This window comes from Suricata suricatta, chromosome 15 (assembly GCF_006229205.1).
Source record: "Suricata suricatta isolate VVHF042 chromosome 15, meerkat_22Aug2017_6uvM2_HiC, whole genome shotgun sequence".
NCBI classification, from domain to species: domain Eukaryota; kingdom Metazoa; phylum Chordata; class Mammalia; order Carnivora; family Herpestidae; genus Suricata; species Suricata suricatta.
The window spans coordinates 13,016,411-13,030,348 of NC_043714.1; the positions used below are offsets into that span (position 1 = coordinate 13,016,411).

The 13,938-nt window shown below is 42.7% G+C and overlaps 1 protein-coding gene across 1 annotated transcript; it reads right to left on the reverse strand.

Annotated features, from left to right (window-relative positions):
• Window positions 1-127: 127 nt before the first annotated feature.
• On the reverse strand, window positions 128-13,931 carry GGH (gamma-glutamyl hydrolase). The gene is made up of 7 exons (XM_029923596.1): window positions 13,738-13,931; window positions 10,897-11,008; window positions 7,015-7,065; window positions 5,906-5,990; window positions 2,884-3,022; window positions 368-474; window positions 128-286 (listed from the first exon to the last, which is right to left on the reverse strand). Exons 1-7 carry the CDS (start codon window positions 13,844-13,846, stop codon window positions 143-145), a joined length of 747 nt encoding a protein of 248 aa, XP_029779456.1. The 5' UTR covers window positions 13,847-13,931; the 3' UTR covers window positions 128-142.
• Between the last annotated feature and the right edge of the window lie 7 nt (window positions 13,932-13,938).

Below are 13,938 nucleotides of genomic sequence, written 5' to 3' on the forward strand. Positions count from 1 at the left end.
TCATTCTAGAAGAGGACCGAGGTAAGTCACAAATGATTTGGAACGTGGACAAAACATGCCTCCTGTTTCCAAAAATAGCTTCTCTCTTCACACCCCAAAGTAACATGATTTTGTTATTCATAAAAGAACTATAAAATGAAAATTAATATATATGAACATAAGTGAAATAAAGTGTACATGCGCCATGATACATACCTTCCATGGTTGAAATAAACTCAGTCTTGCCATCTGTATTTGTAGTTAACACATTGAAAAACGTCTTTAACTTTTCATTCTTAGTAAAATTCTAGAGTATAAAAACAAAACAAAATAATTACTTCTGTAGTTAATCTAAATGCATTAATTTCGTTGTTAATTAATGTAATACCGTCATGGAGAGGCTCCACTTGTGGAAATTTGCAGTTAGACGTTCCATTGATAAGGACTTCAACAAGTCAGCTGGAAAACTCTGGAACATTCTGCTCTGTGATGCACCTGAATAATTTAAGCACAAGAGAAATAATTTAAACACAGAAAAAATAAAAGCCACCTAACTGATCTACAGCCCAAAAGAGGCCATTATTAAGACAAAATCAAGGTGCCTAGTTGATAAGCAAAATGGATCATTTCAACATTATGTTTTCTGGACAAGCACAGAATGAGTTTAACATACAAATTCACATGTTGTACAGTCAAGTATCTTTTCTGTAGAATTGTAACATGAATAACTAAAATCCCTCTGATATGATCATATTCAGTCTGGCCACAGAGTAAGCAGAGAATTTTAAGTTGAGTTCTCTTGAAATCAGGAACAGTTTATCACATGAACATATCTTGGTTTTCTCAGAAAACAATCCAGAGCTTTCAACGTATTTTCAAAGGTATCTGGACTTTAAAAGGTTAAGAATACCAACAATGTAGGGACGCCTGGGTGGCTCAGATGGTTAAGCATCCAACTCTTGGGTTCAGCTCAGGTCATGATCTTGCAGTTCATGGGTTGGAGCCCCGCACCGGACTCCATGCTGACAGTGCTGGGCCTGCTTGGGATTCTCTCTCTCTCACTCTCTCTCTCTGCCCCTTATCCATTCACTTTATCTCTCTCAAAATAAATAAACTTAAAAAAAAAAAAAAGAGTACCAACAATGTAGAAAAGAACATTAACAGGCCAAGAAGACTCTACTTAGTAAAGAGATGAAAAAGAGCAGTTTACCTCATTAAAGGCTCTGGAATCTGACACATAAACTCAAATACCAGGATAAAAAAGTTCTGATGATATGCAAGGCTCTGAGGCCAGCTCTGCTTAAACGAAGCCTCTCATTCAGCATGCTAAGGGCTTCCATGGGAATCCCTGCACCTCAGATAATAAAAATCCACTCAAATACTTTACTTCAGTAAGGTGCTATTCCTTTGTTATATAAACTGGGTTCTTACCACACACATCCAAAACAGACTGACCTAATAAATGTACTTCCCAGAGCTCTTAGAATGATTAAGTGAGATGCTGTGAGAAAGAGCTTTGAAAAGCATAGTATTTTCTATAGGTTCTATGTATAAAACTACTGCTTTCCATCCAAAATCTTTATGAGAACAGGACAGCTAACAGCACTCAACTGTGAGGCTTCAGAGCCCAGGTAAACTACAAGAATCATTACCTATTTATACAGAGTGTTACGACAAAGAATTTGCCTGAGTTCCTGACAGGCAGCTTCTAAAACTCTCAGAATTTCCTGAGAAATAGGAGTGTCTTCATAATGCTAACGCGGTGATTCACGGTGGGCCCTGAGACAGCTCTGAGAGGAGGCTGGACTTTGAACCAGCCTGACTTCCAGGGATGGAAGGGAGGCAGGAGACTGAGTTCAGTCACACAGCCGATGACTTAATGCATCTTGCCTTCGAAATGAAACCCCAATCAAAAATTCTCGACACGCCAGGAGGGTGATGTGTTCAACAGGGAGAGGACCCAGAAACTGCACTCTGTTCCAAATGTCATCTTGTGTGTGTCCTTTATAATAAAAGTTAGTGCACACACAGCACCTTCCTGAGTGCTGTGAGTCACCCTGGTGAATTACTGAACCTCAGGAAGGGTCATGGGAATCCTCACAATTGGGGCCAGTTGGTCAGCAGCGTGGGTGGCCTTGGGGATGTGACTTGGGGCTGGTGTACCCTGAAATAAGGGCAGTCTGGTTGGGGAGACATCCTTTAACTGGAGTCTGTGCTACCTCTGTGTGGTCAGTACCCGAACCGAACTGCAGTACACCAAGGCTGGGCATAATCGGAGCACACAGCCGGGGACAATGCCGTATGACAGGAAGTAGAGCCAACATTTGTGAGAGCCGTAATGAAGCGTTTGACATAGTATCTGGGAAGCAGTGTCTTATTTAATCCTCATAAACCACCCTAAGAGGAAAACTCTTAAAATAAAGAAATTAAACCACGCCTTAAGGCAAAAGGGTCAAAGTAGGACTCAAATCCAGGTCCAATTTCAGAGGTCTTAATCATGCATGGTCCCAATACCGCTACAGGCAATGATGGCTCAGGACAAAAGACACCATCCACATTATCAGCTCGTGTAAATCATTTAAAAATCAGTAAATTTTGGGCGCCTGGGTGGCTCAGACAGTTAAGCATCTGGCTTCGGCTCAGGTCACAATCTTACAGTTCGTGGGTTCGAGCCCTGCATCGGGCTCTGTGCTGACGGCTCAGAGCCTGGAGCCTGCTTTGGATTCTGTGTCCCCCTCTCTCTCTGCCCCTCCCCTACTTGTGCTGTGTCTCTGTCTCTCAAAAATAAATAAATGTAAAAAGAAAAAATCAGTAAACATTATGAGCATTTCTGACTTGGATATTTGCTACTTACTAATCCTGCCCAGGTAATATTTTTTAAAGGGTCGAAAAGAGAATTCTCACCTTTGGTGAAGTTCAGAGGCATTGTAATCCCATCAGTTTCTGTGAGCGTTAATAAGCACTCTCCACTAATCAGGTACGAAAGCTCTTCAAATCCAAGGCATGTGCCCCACACAGGAAAATAGTCTCCATCGTCGAAACTCTTTGCAGAGTAAAGGAGAAAACTAAGCTTACTCAAATCATCAAAGCAAAAATTATACCTTTGGTTTGTCATGACGAGACAGGCACCTGAGTCAGGCATGGGTTTCTAAAGAATTTTCCAGGCTCCATAAGTAGCTTCTCACTTAATCTTTCCTCTGACCAAGCTCCTACATAACAGTTCAGTTTTAGTCAAACTATCCAGTCTCAGCTGTGCTGGCAAAAAAGACTGACATTTGCCAGGCAGGTACCAACCAACACAAGTGACAGTTAGAGACTGAAATATCAGAGACAATGCTCGATAAACGCCTATGTATGCGGCTCCTACAAATCTTGTCGCTTTGGAGGAGTGTCTGGTTGGAACACACTCTGAGGTCCTTCCTCCATCATCTCAGAATTTCTAGTAAGAGCTGCATGATATCACCTTCAGCTAATCAGATTTAAATCAGGGGACAGCCATGCTCTGGAAGGAAAGGAACGGTCGGTGAGGACAAGGCTAAGCAAAAGTGAAATAAACTTGTAGAGAGGAAAAGTTGTCGACTAAAAAAGTACAAATGTATTGAGCCTCTTCAAAAGGAGTCACAACGACTAGCATGGATGAGGAAAAAAGCAAGTCAATTTTTTTGGCTAAGTAATGATTAAACCCATATGTGCTGACAGTTACGAACATGAGTTTTGCTACTTTTCTAAAAGCAGTGATTTTCCCGCATAGATCTCAAATATAACCTAATAGTCACTCATTTTAAGTGAGGAAATTGTTAAGGTGATCTTTTCCTTCCTTCTTTCCTTCCTTACTTCCTTTTGTTCTTCTGTTCCTTGCTGAGAAAAATACAGATTTACAATAATTCCTATACTTTCTATCCCAAGGTAGGATTCTCAACACTCCACATGCAGGTCTGGCAAATTTTATTTTTAGAAGTTAGAATTGCGTACATAAAGTTGAAGGGTCATACTGCATACATAGTAAACACAGAAGAGGGTTTATCGGCTCTGTTTCCATATGTACCAAATTTAATTTCTCAACTGAGTGTTAAGTCCTTGCTTGCTGGGACCACATCTGTTATTTTTTGTGGACCTTGCAGAGCCCCGCAGAGCTGAGGACACAGAGGAGCGGTGAACAGATCCACCAGACTCCACTTCTCAAGGCTTCCTCGGCGAGGGCTCTGTGGAGCCCAGTGGCTGTAGCTAAATCAGTTCAAGGTCGCTGAGCTACTTTCCTTTGCTTTGAAGTCAAGAAGCTAATTACATTTTAAAAAGTAGACTTTTGGGGGGCACCTGGGTGGCTTAGTCATTAAGTGTCTGACTCATGATTTCGGCTCAGGTCATGATCTCATGGTTCCTGAGTTCAGAACCCCACATCAGGCTCTGCACTGACAGTGCAAAGACTGCTCGGGACTCTAGCTCCCTCTCTCTCTGCCCTTCCCCTGCTTGCTCTCTGTCTCTCAAAATAAATAAAAGTAAACTTAAAAAAAACAAGTAGACTCTTAGATCCTGTGGGTTAGGTGGTTCCTTTTTTTTTTTTTTTAATTGAACAAGCTAGTTCAGGAGCCCCCATATGCAAAGGAAAAATGACTACTTTATATGTTCATATATATTTCCCAAACACATTTTAAGTCACTCACATTATAAAATTTCCACTTTGTTCACTTTTTCAAAAAAATATCCACTGAGCATGTACTAAGGACACAGCACCACGTAATATGAAATGAGGAACACCTCAAAAGGTGTTGGAACCATGAAATCTGAAGAGACATAAGTAACTAACCTCCAGATATTCTGTCTTCTAAAGTGTAAGCTCTGAAGGTCACAGATCCTGCCATATTATAGAGTTGGAGCCAAGAAAATGTTTGAACGACTCTACAACATACTCTCAGAGTGGAGAGGGAATGGGATGCCATTCCAGGGGGAGCTGGCAAAGAAGCCTCTACAGAAGGGGAGCAGCACCTTAGTCGGAAACACAAGTTGTACACCGGGGATGGAATGGAAACAGACTAAACCAATTTAAAAGTAGGATGACACACCGGGCACCTGGGTGGCTCAGTAGTGAAGTGTCCGACTTTGGCTCAGGTCGTGATCTCATGGTTCTTGAGTGTGAGCCCCACCATAGAGCCTGCTTGGAATACTCTGTCTCCCTCTCTGCCTCTCTCAATCTCTTAAAAATGAATAAAACATTAAAAAAATTTTTTTAAAGTAGGACACAGAACATATGCTAGAAATACCAACTTGGCTTCAATTATGTGCATAAGTAAAAGCTGGAAAAGTGCGGCTGTGGACACACTGTACGTCTTGACCCAAAGACTATGAAAGGCTACAGATTATTTAGCCTAGCCATTCAAAGCTTTTAAATATCTCAGATGCTAAAAGCAGTTCTTTTAGGGAAATGTTTAAGGGCAGGGGGAGATACCAGGGCTAGAAAGATTATAGTTTAGGAGAGAAACAGGAGATCTGAGGCACGGTGCAAAGGCAAGCTCAGTGTGAGACATCAGAAAGGAATCAAGAGGCTCTGCCCTGGTGACAACGCAGAGTCTACGGTAACCGTGAAGAAACGTCAAATAGGACGAAGAGGACCTTTCAGAGGAGGTGATAATTAGTAACGCATGAACGATGCCTGGTTCGTAACAAACCAAACAGCTCACTAAGGCAGCATGGGGACCGGTGCGCAGTCACCGGCCCTGACAGAGAGGGCCCGTCTGAGAGGCTCCGGCCGTCTGGGGGCCCCGCAACAAAACGGAGCCACAGAAAACAGGTGACCGCTTCCCGTTCCAAGTGAAAGGGCAGTGAGCTGGGGTAACTGTGAAGGAAGTACTACCACATGCCTAAAAAAGAGTTCTCCTCAGGGAAAACTACAAAAGCCCACTTGGAATAATAGACAATAAACGATATGTACCCTTCTGGCCATGTCGTAAAATTTTTTGGCTGCGAGGGCATAACCCGACTTCTGGAGATCAGCGCTTCCTCCAGGGAAAAGGATCCTGAAACGACATAAAAGAGGATGCATTTCGACATCACGCCCCACTGAAAATAAACACTCTTTCATCTTAAAACAAATTTTGCCTTACCACGTAAGTAACCATATGATTAAAGAAAGCTAGAAAACTATGGCAAAAAGAAAAGATAAAATTTTTACACTCCTACACATTCACAAACTGCCATAGTTAACAATACTTTTGTGCACATTCTTCTGCAATTTCTTCAGTAACGTTTATTTTTGAGATAGAGTACAGGTAAATTAAGGATAATAGGTGGGGGAGGGGAGGGGAGAACACAAAGCTAGAAATCAAAGTCAAGATAAAATTCCAGGTACAGCTAAGTTTAAATTCAGGGGATCAGTGATGCCAAAATCAATTGCAGACCCAGTATCACAAGTTGGTTTTGGCTCATAGAGAATTATTTTTAATCCTAAAGAACAAACTGGGGTCACAAAAATATACACGGGCTAAAAGCAAATATCCATGAGAATTTAATTTCTTTTAGTTTACTTATTTTGAGAGGAAGAGAAAGAGAGTGAGCAAGCAGGGGGAGGAGCAGAAAAGGAGAGAGAAAATCCCAAGCAGGCTCCACGCCTCAGCACAGAGCCCGATGTAGGGCTCGAACTCATGAACCATGAGATCATGACCCGAACCAAAGTCGGACGCTCAATCAGCTGAGCCACCAGGAGCCCCTGGAATTATCTTCTGCAAGATAACCGATTCTGCCCCAAACTGACAACTTGTAAATCCCCGGAACAAGCAGGATGCCATGCCATTCAGTGGCTTCAAAACATTACAGACAAGCATGAAAAGAACAAAGATTATGTGACACTTTTTTTAAAAAAGACCTAAACATATCTACTACGTAGCATTTATTTCTTAAGCCATGTTCTGTCTGCAGTAAGTCCTATAAAAGAACGCAGAAAACTACTGTTATGCCACCGTAAGACAGTGACGTTGAAACAAGTATATTAAAAGTAGACTACATCCACCTTGTTCCTTATATCAAACCAATGCTGTAACTTACCCATTAATAGACTGGAAAAGCTTTTCATACTCTTCTTTGGTAAGATCAGGTCTGAAAACAGTAAAAACAATGATAAAATATCCATTTCCAAAACTTAAAGAAAAAAGTAAGACTCAAAATGAAGTCCCCATATTAATTTTAAAAAGACAAATGAAAAACAATTTTTAAATGCTAGGCAATATCTCTTTCCCTTTCTAGAGATATTTTTTCAACCTATATGAAAATCACATATTGTAATTATATCCCTGTGTTGCTAATCAGACAAGTAAACGTGTTTTCCTGTGGTCTCAATATAATTTAATATTGTGAAGTGTGTGTTAATATGTAAAACTTTAAAGACCATGAGATGTGGGCACCAGTAATTCTCTGTTAGTTGAGAACTATCAAAAACATGTAAGGATACTCAGTAGCTTTACAAAAAGACTAAATAAAGAGATTTATTAATGTGCCTACCCTAACAACAGGCAGTCCGGACAGGTAAAAAACAATACACATAAATGCCAAGTCCTCACCACTAACTGCAAAGATCTGGAGGCCACTGTGTATTCAAAAACCAGAAGCGTCCTGATCTAGGGCCACATTACATCGCACCACCGCAGACTGGTGTAATTCGCCCAGGTAATTATTCCAAAGCCACTTAAGGGCTCCTAACATCACCATGTTATTGATGCTTTTATCCCCTTCTCCAGAAAAAAAAGGATGGGGTAAATCTGTGTAAATTTAGTTAGGTCATAGTAAAATGGGTTTGCTCTTCCAGAAGTTCAACACAAGGCAAGAATGAGAGTAGAGAGCATCACGGTTATGAAATTCCTGCAATGATTCTCCTACATCACACGGTCTTCCGGTTCTGTAAGATGATGACAAGGAATAATGCCCTCTCCATCAGATACAAAGGAAGTGGATTTATGAGGAAAGGTCAATCACAGTCCACTTCTGCCCCAGGGAAAGTCTGAGGAAGAGTTAGAACCCCTTCCCGTTATTAATACACTATGATGCCCAGAATGTGGCTGTGCTTTGTTGTGCTGGGTTTTCCTCTAGGTCCAAATGAGCTTTGCCAGTCCAGGTCTCTTCAGACCTCAGAGAAGTTCATAATAACCCCCCTTCCAGCAGAGAGTTCTAAAGCGGTAGGTGGTCCTGCAATGGTGCTTCCCATGATCTCAGATGAAGGATAAACGGGCAAGTGGCCCTGACTTGGGAAGTGGCAGCAGGATGAAATGTGAGTCCACACCCCCAGCACTCTGCCGGTCCGATCTCCCCAGACTGTGCCAACGAAAAGGGAACCCAACAGGCAGGACCCAGAATCTTCCCCATGGATATTTAAACCAGGACAATCATCACAGGAACGGATTTAGATCACTCAGCTACATTCCAGGGACTTCTAACAGCTAGCCATGCAGGCTGGTTTCAGTCATTTCATTAATTCTAAATAAATGGCTCCCATATGGTGCATGACTGAATTTTTGGGCCCAGCTAATCATTTTTAAGGGGCTTAATTGTTGAGGGGGGAGGAGGGTGGGAAGGAAGTGTCATGAACTCAAGTGCCTCAGAGACCAGACAACAAACACAGGCCAGGTCACATTCTCTGAATACAGATGTTGCTTGCATGTTGTCAGACTTTCTAGAAAGGAAAGACCGTCTCAATAGGGTATGAACTAGTTTGCTTGTTGTCTTTTTCACTAAAAGAAAACAGCTTAAGCCTGGTAGTGATGGCGGATGACCCAGTTTCAGCAGCATGAAGAGGAGTAACAGACCTTGTTGCAGTGTTGTTTTATTTAAAGTCAGTGCCAGATAATTGTCTTGGGCGGGGGGGGGAGAAGGCGGCGGCCAGAAATTCAGACTTTTATGAAGTCTTCTGCCTTGTAAATGTTTAAAAATGTTATAAAACACTGTGTGAACAAAACAGTGTTAAATCAAAAGCAGCCGATACTACCCTTCAGGAGGAGGCTGATGGAGGTCCCCACCAGCCGGGATTTATGACAAACTCAGGGCATCGGGCACCCGAGAAGGCAGAAGGAGACCAAAGACAAACTTCTTTACCTATTCCAGAATTTTGCCTGGGTCTCCCATCCTCCTCCTTATCCCTTCTAAGCCATGGAAGTTGACCCCCAGCACTCAAATTGCAGAAATAAACTCAACCTTATCAGGGTGGCCACTTCAGTCCCATTCTGTATTAGGTACTCCTTTGTAGGTTACTCTGGGGATGTAGCTGCCATGAACACTACTTTGTAGAACTCTTAAGATACACCTTAAGATGAACTTTGGGAACCCAACCTGGAAATTAACCTTTGTGCTGACAGTCACATTTTCAGTGACTCTGTCATAAATGCCAGTAGTCTGCTCCTAGTCATCAGGTTTCAAAACTTCCTCCATTTTAAAACTTCCCCAAGTTTCAAAACTTCCCCAAGTTTCAAAACTTGCCCAGTTTCAAAACTGGTCATCCCTGTGCCCTTCCATTCTATTAGTCATCAGATCTTGTTGATATTTTTTAGAGAACGTTCACCCATCAGTCCTATGACAACCACTGCTCAAAGCCAGGCCCGCATCACTCACACACAGCCTGTCTCCACGGTCTCTGAACGGGTCTGCCTGCCTCACGTCTCTCCTACCTCCCAGCCAGGTGATCAGCACTAACGTCCTAAAAAACACTTGCAGAAAAAGTTTTGGTGGTTAAAACTGTGAAACACTGTTCTGAAGACTCTCTAAAGCCTCCTCAGCCCTAAATCTCTGCTGTGGGGCGCCTGGGTTTCTCAGTAGGTTCAACAGCTGACTTTGGCTCAGGTCATGATCTCATGGCTCATGACTCTGAGCCCTGCATCGGGCTCTGTGCTGACAGCTCAGCAGCCTGGAGCCCGCTTCCGATTCTGTGTCGCCCTCTCTCTCTGCCCCTCCCCTGCTTGCTCGCTCTCCGTCTCTCAAAAAAATGAATAAACATTTTTTAAAAATTTTAATTCTAGTGTTATCTATGTTCCAAGTAAGATTTCATTTGAAAAAATTGGATCTACTACTAAACAATGAAAGACAAGTGTCAAAAGTGAAAGGGGTAAGATGGTTAAAGGTAAAAGATGAAGCAAGAAGATGAAACTCATGAAGCTAAACATAAAACCATGATGTGGCCCACCTCTCTAGGTTGTGATGTTTGCATTTTGGTTATCAGCGTTTTATGTGAACAGTAACTTTCTTGGTTACAACTTTTTAACATGAAATTAATGACAAAAATAGGTTGTCCAAAGCAAGCAGTTGTGTTTTATGTGTGAAATCGCTTATAATGGATAGGTAAGGGTTCTGGACGACTGTAATATACGCTAATTTGGGATGAAAAATATTACAGATGCTTATCAGGTTTTGTTAAAAAATTCAGTTCTTTCCAAATCAAAAGATGACATAAGTCATTTTCGTCTGACTAGGCTATTACATCACCAAAAATTATGTAGCTGCTTTAAAACTGCAATAGTTATAATTGATACTGCTGAGTTAGTCATTCACAAGCATTTCAAATACAGTGTAGAGGTATTTTCAAGGTCATCTAAATATCTCTTTTATTCCCTAGATGTTCCTTTATCCTAATATGATGGAATAAAGCTGATTAAGTTTTAGATTCTTTTACTCCATTACTTTTTCTGGGGTCTAGGAAACTATCATTTTGTTCTTTATCAAATAGGCACGACAGACCTCTAATAGCTTGGTAAATACAGCGAGCTTCATAATGTAAACAACTCATTGAGAGCCTCTAAGCAATAGATTTGTGGCAAAAATCAGGTGCAATGTTGCCACATTTAAATGTTGCGATCATAGCAAAGAAAACAGTAATTTTTGAGATAAAAGGTAATCAGCAATAGAACAGGAGTTTTTCACTTATATGGTGTAAGAAATACTGGATCATACCTTACTGGTACAACTCTCGCGCCCGCAGACTCCAGATATTTTACATAGGATGCGGCAATATAGTATTTTCCCAGGCTTTTCATGTCCTTACGGCACTTTTGCATTAATACTCCTAAATTACAAAAAGAAAGAAAGAGAGAAGAAAGGGTGGGGGGAAGCAGTTTTAGTTTCAAGCAATTTCTCCTCTTTTTCTTACTTGGAAACTGAAGCACATCACAGTAAAGATACCACTACTTTACTTGTTTAAGTCACAGATTTAATACCAGGCTTCATCCATCAACGTTGAGAAAAGAGCAAGAAGAGGCTGATATGAATTTCACCTCCCTCTCACCTCAGTTAGGGAGACCAACCAGCCAGCATCAGCAACACTATGGTAATCGAAGCATCCGACATCTTGCCTCCCCTTCAAATTATTACAATACCGTCTTAAAAAGTCTCTCTATAACCCTTCTTAAACAACCCTCAGCAACTCCAACCTATTCTCCACATGCAAAGAAATCTGATCATATCACCAGTCATGCATCCATTTCTTCCTTCAGTATGGTACTGAATCATAATATATACCAAGCGCTGACCTGGGGGCCGGGGACACATGAGTGAACAAAACACAAGTCCCTCCCTGTGGACTTTAATCCTAGTGTGTGGGAGGGAGAGAAGACAGAGCAAATAGTTAACAAGAAAAGGTTATAATATAAAGTCTGATGGCTGGCGGTAAATGCTAAGCAGAAAAAGTAAAGCAGAGTAAGAAGGTGGGTGATGGAGAAGGGGAGGAGTTGGTCCTGTCCATCCAGGGGTCCCATCTATCCAGTCTCCGAAATTCGATGGCCAGGTAAGTCCTCCCTGAGAAGGCGGAACGTGACATTTGAGCCACAGCTCCAGAGAGAAGAGGGACTAAACCACAGGCCAATATCTGGAAGAAGAGCGATCCAGGGTGTGGGAATAGCAAGTGCAAAGGCCCTGAGTCAGGTGTGTGCCTATCACATCGCAAGGAGTCCATATGGTTAGAGCCCCGTGTGAGCAAGGAGCGAAAGCAATGAGATCAGAGAGAACAAATCAACAACAGGTTTCTCCTCGTTCAAGTCACCGGGTCCCTAAACTTTCATAAATTCTACAAGACCCCGTGTGCTCTGCCCCACCTCCCATCCAGGCTGCCTCTTGTCACTGACACCTCAGCCCCAGAAAGGTACTGGCATCCGGTACCCAGCAAACCCTGTCTGTGGAGAACACACCCGGGCCAGCGTCACTCGCCGCTTAGGCACGTGGATGACCTTCATGGTCTCTGCAGGCCACCCGGCTGGAAGGGCTCTGTACCCATCCCTTCTGCGTTCCCGGCTTCTCACAAAATACTTGTCAGGCACTCAGCTAACGTATGCCCAATACCAAAATGCGTTCACTAAGACTGTCTCCACTGAGGAGAATGAAATGTGGTGGGGAAAGAATTTGGGGGTGTCACTGGAAATGGAGAATAGAACGGTACAAGGCAGGGGAAGTGACATGCCATAAAAAAGGGGTTTGGGACATGTGAACATAAGTACCAAGAAGGAGAAAAATATATTAGAAGAGGTAAGTTCCACCATCTTCCCCCCAGCCCCCCGCCCCATCACCCACATATTCACTTTTCCCATCTACGGGGGAAGCCTCGGCGACAAGTCCCTCAAAATGTGACCAATATTCCACCCATCCTTTAAAACCACCTCGCAACTTTTGTGATTTCCTTGTCTTTCAATCCTGTGCATTTCCTCACTCAATGCCTTGCACACAGTAGGTGCTCAGTTCTTTTGTCTTAATTCATGTGACCAAAAGCAGACTCCCTTTTTCTATATTTAACCCTGAATTGCCACTGTTTCTAGGAAAGGGAAAAGAGTCCCCCCTCTTTTTCCTTTTTGCCTCCTCTCTGTACTCACAATTCTCAGCACTCTACACAGAATTTTATTTTGAGTTAATTCTCCTTGGAGAATCAACCACCATTTTATGAAACCACCTTATTTATGAAATAAGGCATTCCTACTTCCAAATATAGATACAGAACCCACTTGAAAATTGAGCACTACCAATATATATGAAAAAAAATACTTGTTTACTTTCTCTTTAATTATAGAATATGCCATTCTTCTTACTGGAAGATAAAAGAGTTTGAATGGCATAATACTACCTCGAAAATAAAGCCAATCTTAATTGTCTGACACAAATTGCTTTGTGTAAATTTTAATTCTAGGCTGATTGATTTCTCGTGGGTAGCGTTCTCTTCGCTGTCTTGAAGGGTCTGTTTTGGCAATGCAAACTGATTTGACTCTTAAAACATAAATTAGTTGGAAATGAAAATTTACAAGCTTCACTTTCACACCAAGAAGAACTGACATTAGGTTTCTACTAGCCACTGCTGCCCTCCGGTGCTGAAAATGACAAAAATCCAAAGTCTACCATAATTTCTTGATTATCTGGTCAATTCGATTTTTATATGTATAATGCACCGTATCTTGAAACGACGCCCTCACTCCGTGAAACTGTAATAAGCATAACGCATAGGCAGTCTGTTGAGTTAGCAGAAATTCCTAGCTAGGTACAAAAAAGAAAACAATCCGCAGGATGATCCCCAGCGCACCCCTCTCTCCTCTAATTTCAAGAGCCCTACGAATTTGAATCAGCAGGCAGTAGCTATATTTCGGCACCATCCAAATGGTGTCTTGGCTCGGCTCAAACTCGTGCTACAAATGCAAGCACACAACGTAACCCGGGACTCGAGTATTTCCAACCCGGGACCCAGCAGCTGGAGCCCAGCAGTGGGAAGTGCCAAGGACGGACACCGGCGCCAGCCCGCGGCTCCCGCCCAGCCCTCCTTACCGATGATGGGCTTCTTGGAGGTGGAGGCGCGGGGAGCGCACAGCCCGGGGCTGGCCGCCCCGCACAGGAGCAGGCTCAGCACGCACAGCAGGCGCGGCAGGCTCGCCATCGCGCTCGCCGCCTCCCGCCGCCTTTCAAAAGCACAGCTGGCAGGGTACCCGGGACGGCGGCGGCGGCGGCGGCGGCGGCGGCGGAGTGGGC

Excerpts from the sequence above, each read along its gene's own strand:
- GGH (XM_029923596.1), bottom strand. The coding sequence starts at position 13,846 with ATGGCGAGCCTGCCGCGCCTGCTGTGCGTGCTGAGCCTGCTCCTGTGC. Across the intron at positions 5,991-7,014 it reads CTTTTCCAGTCTATTAATGG|GATCCTTTTCCCTGGAGGAA; the intron begins GTAAGTTACAGC and ends ATGTCGTTTCAG. Across the intron at positions 475-2,883 it reads GCCTCTGAACTTCACCAAAG|GTGCATCACAGAGCAGAATG; the intron begins GTGAGAATTCTC and ends TAAATTATTCAG.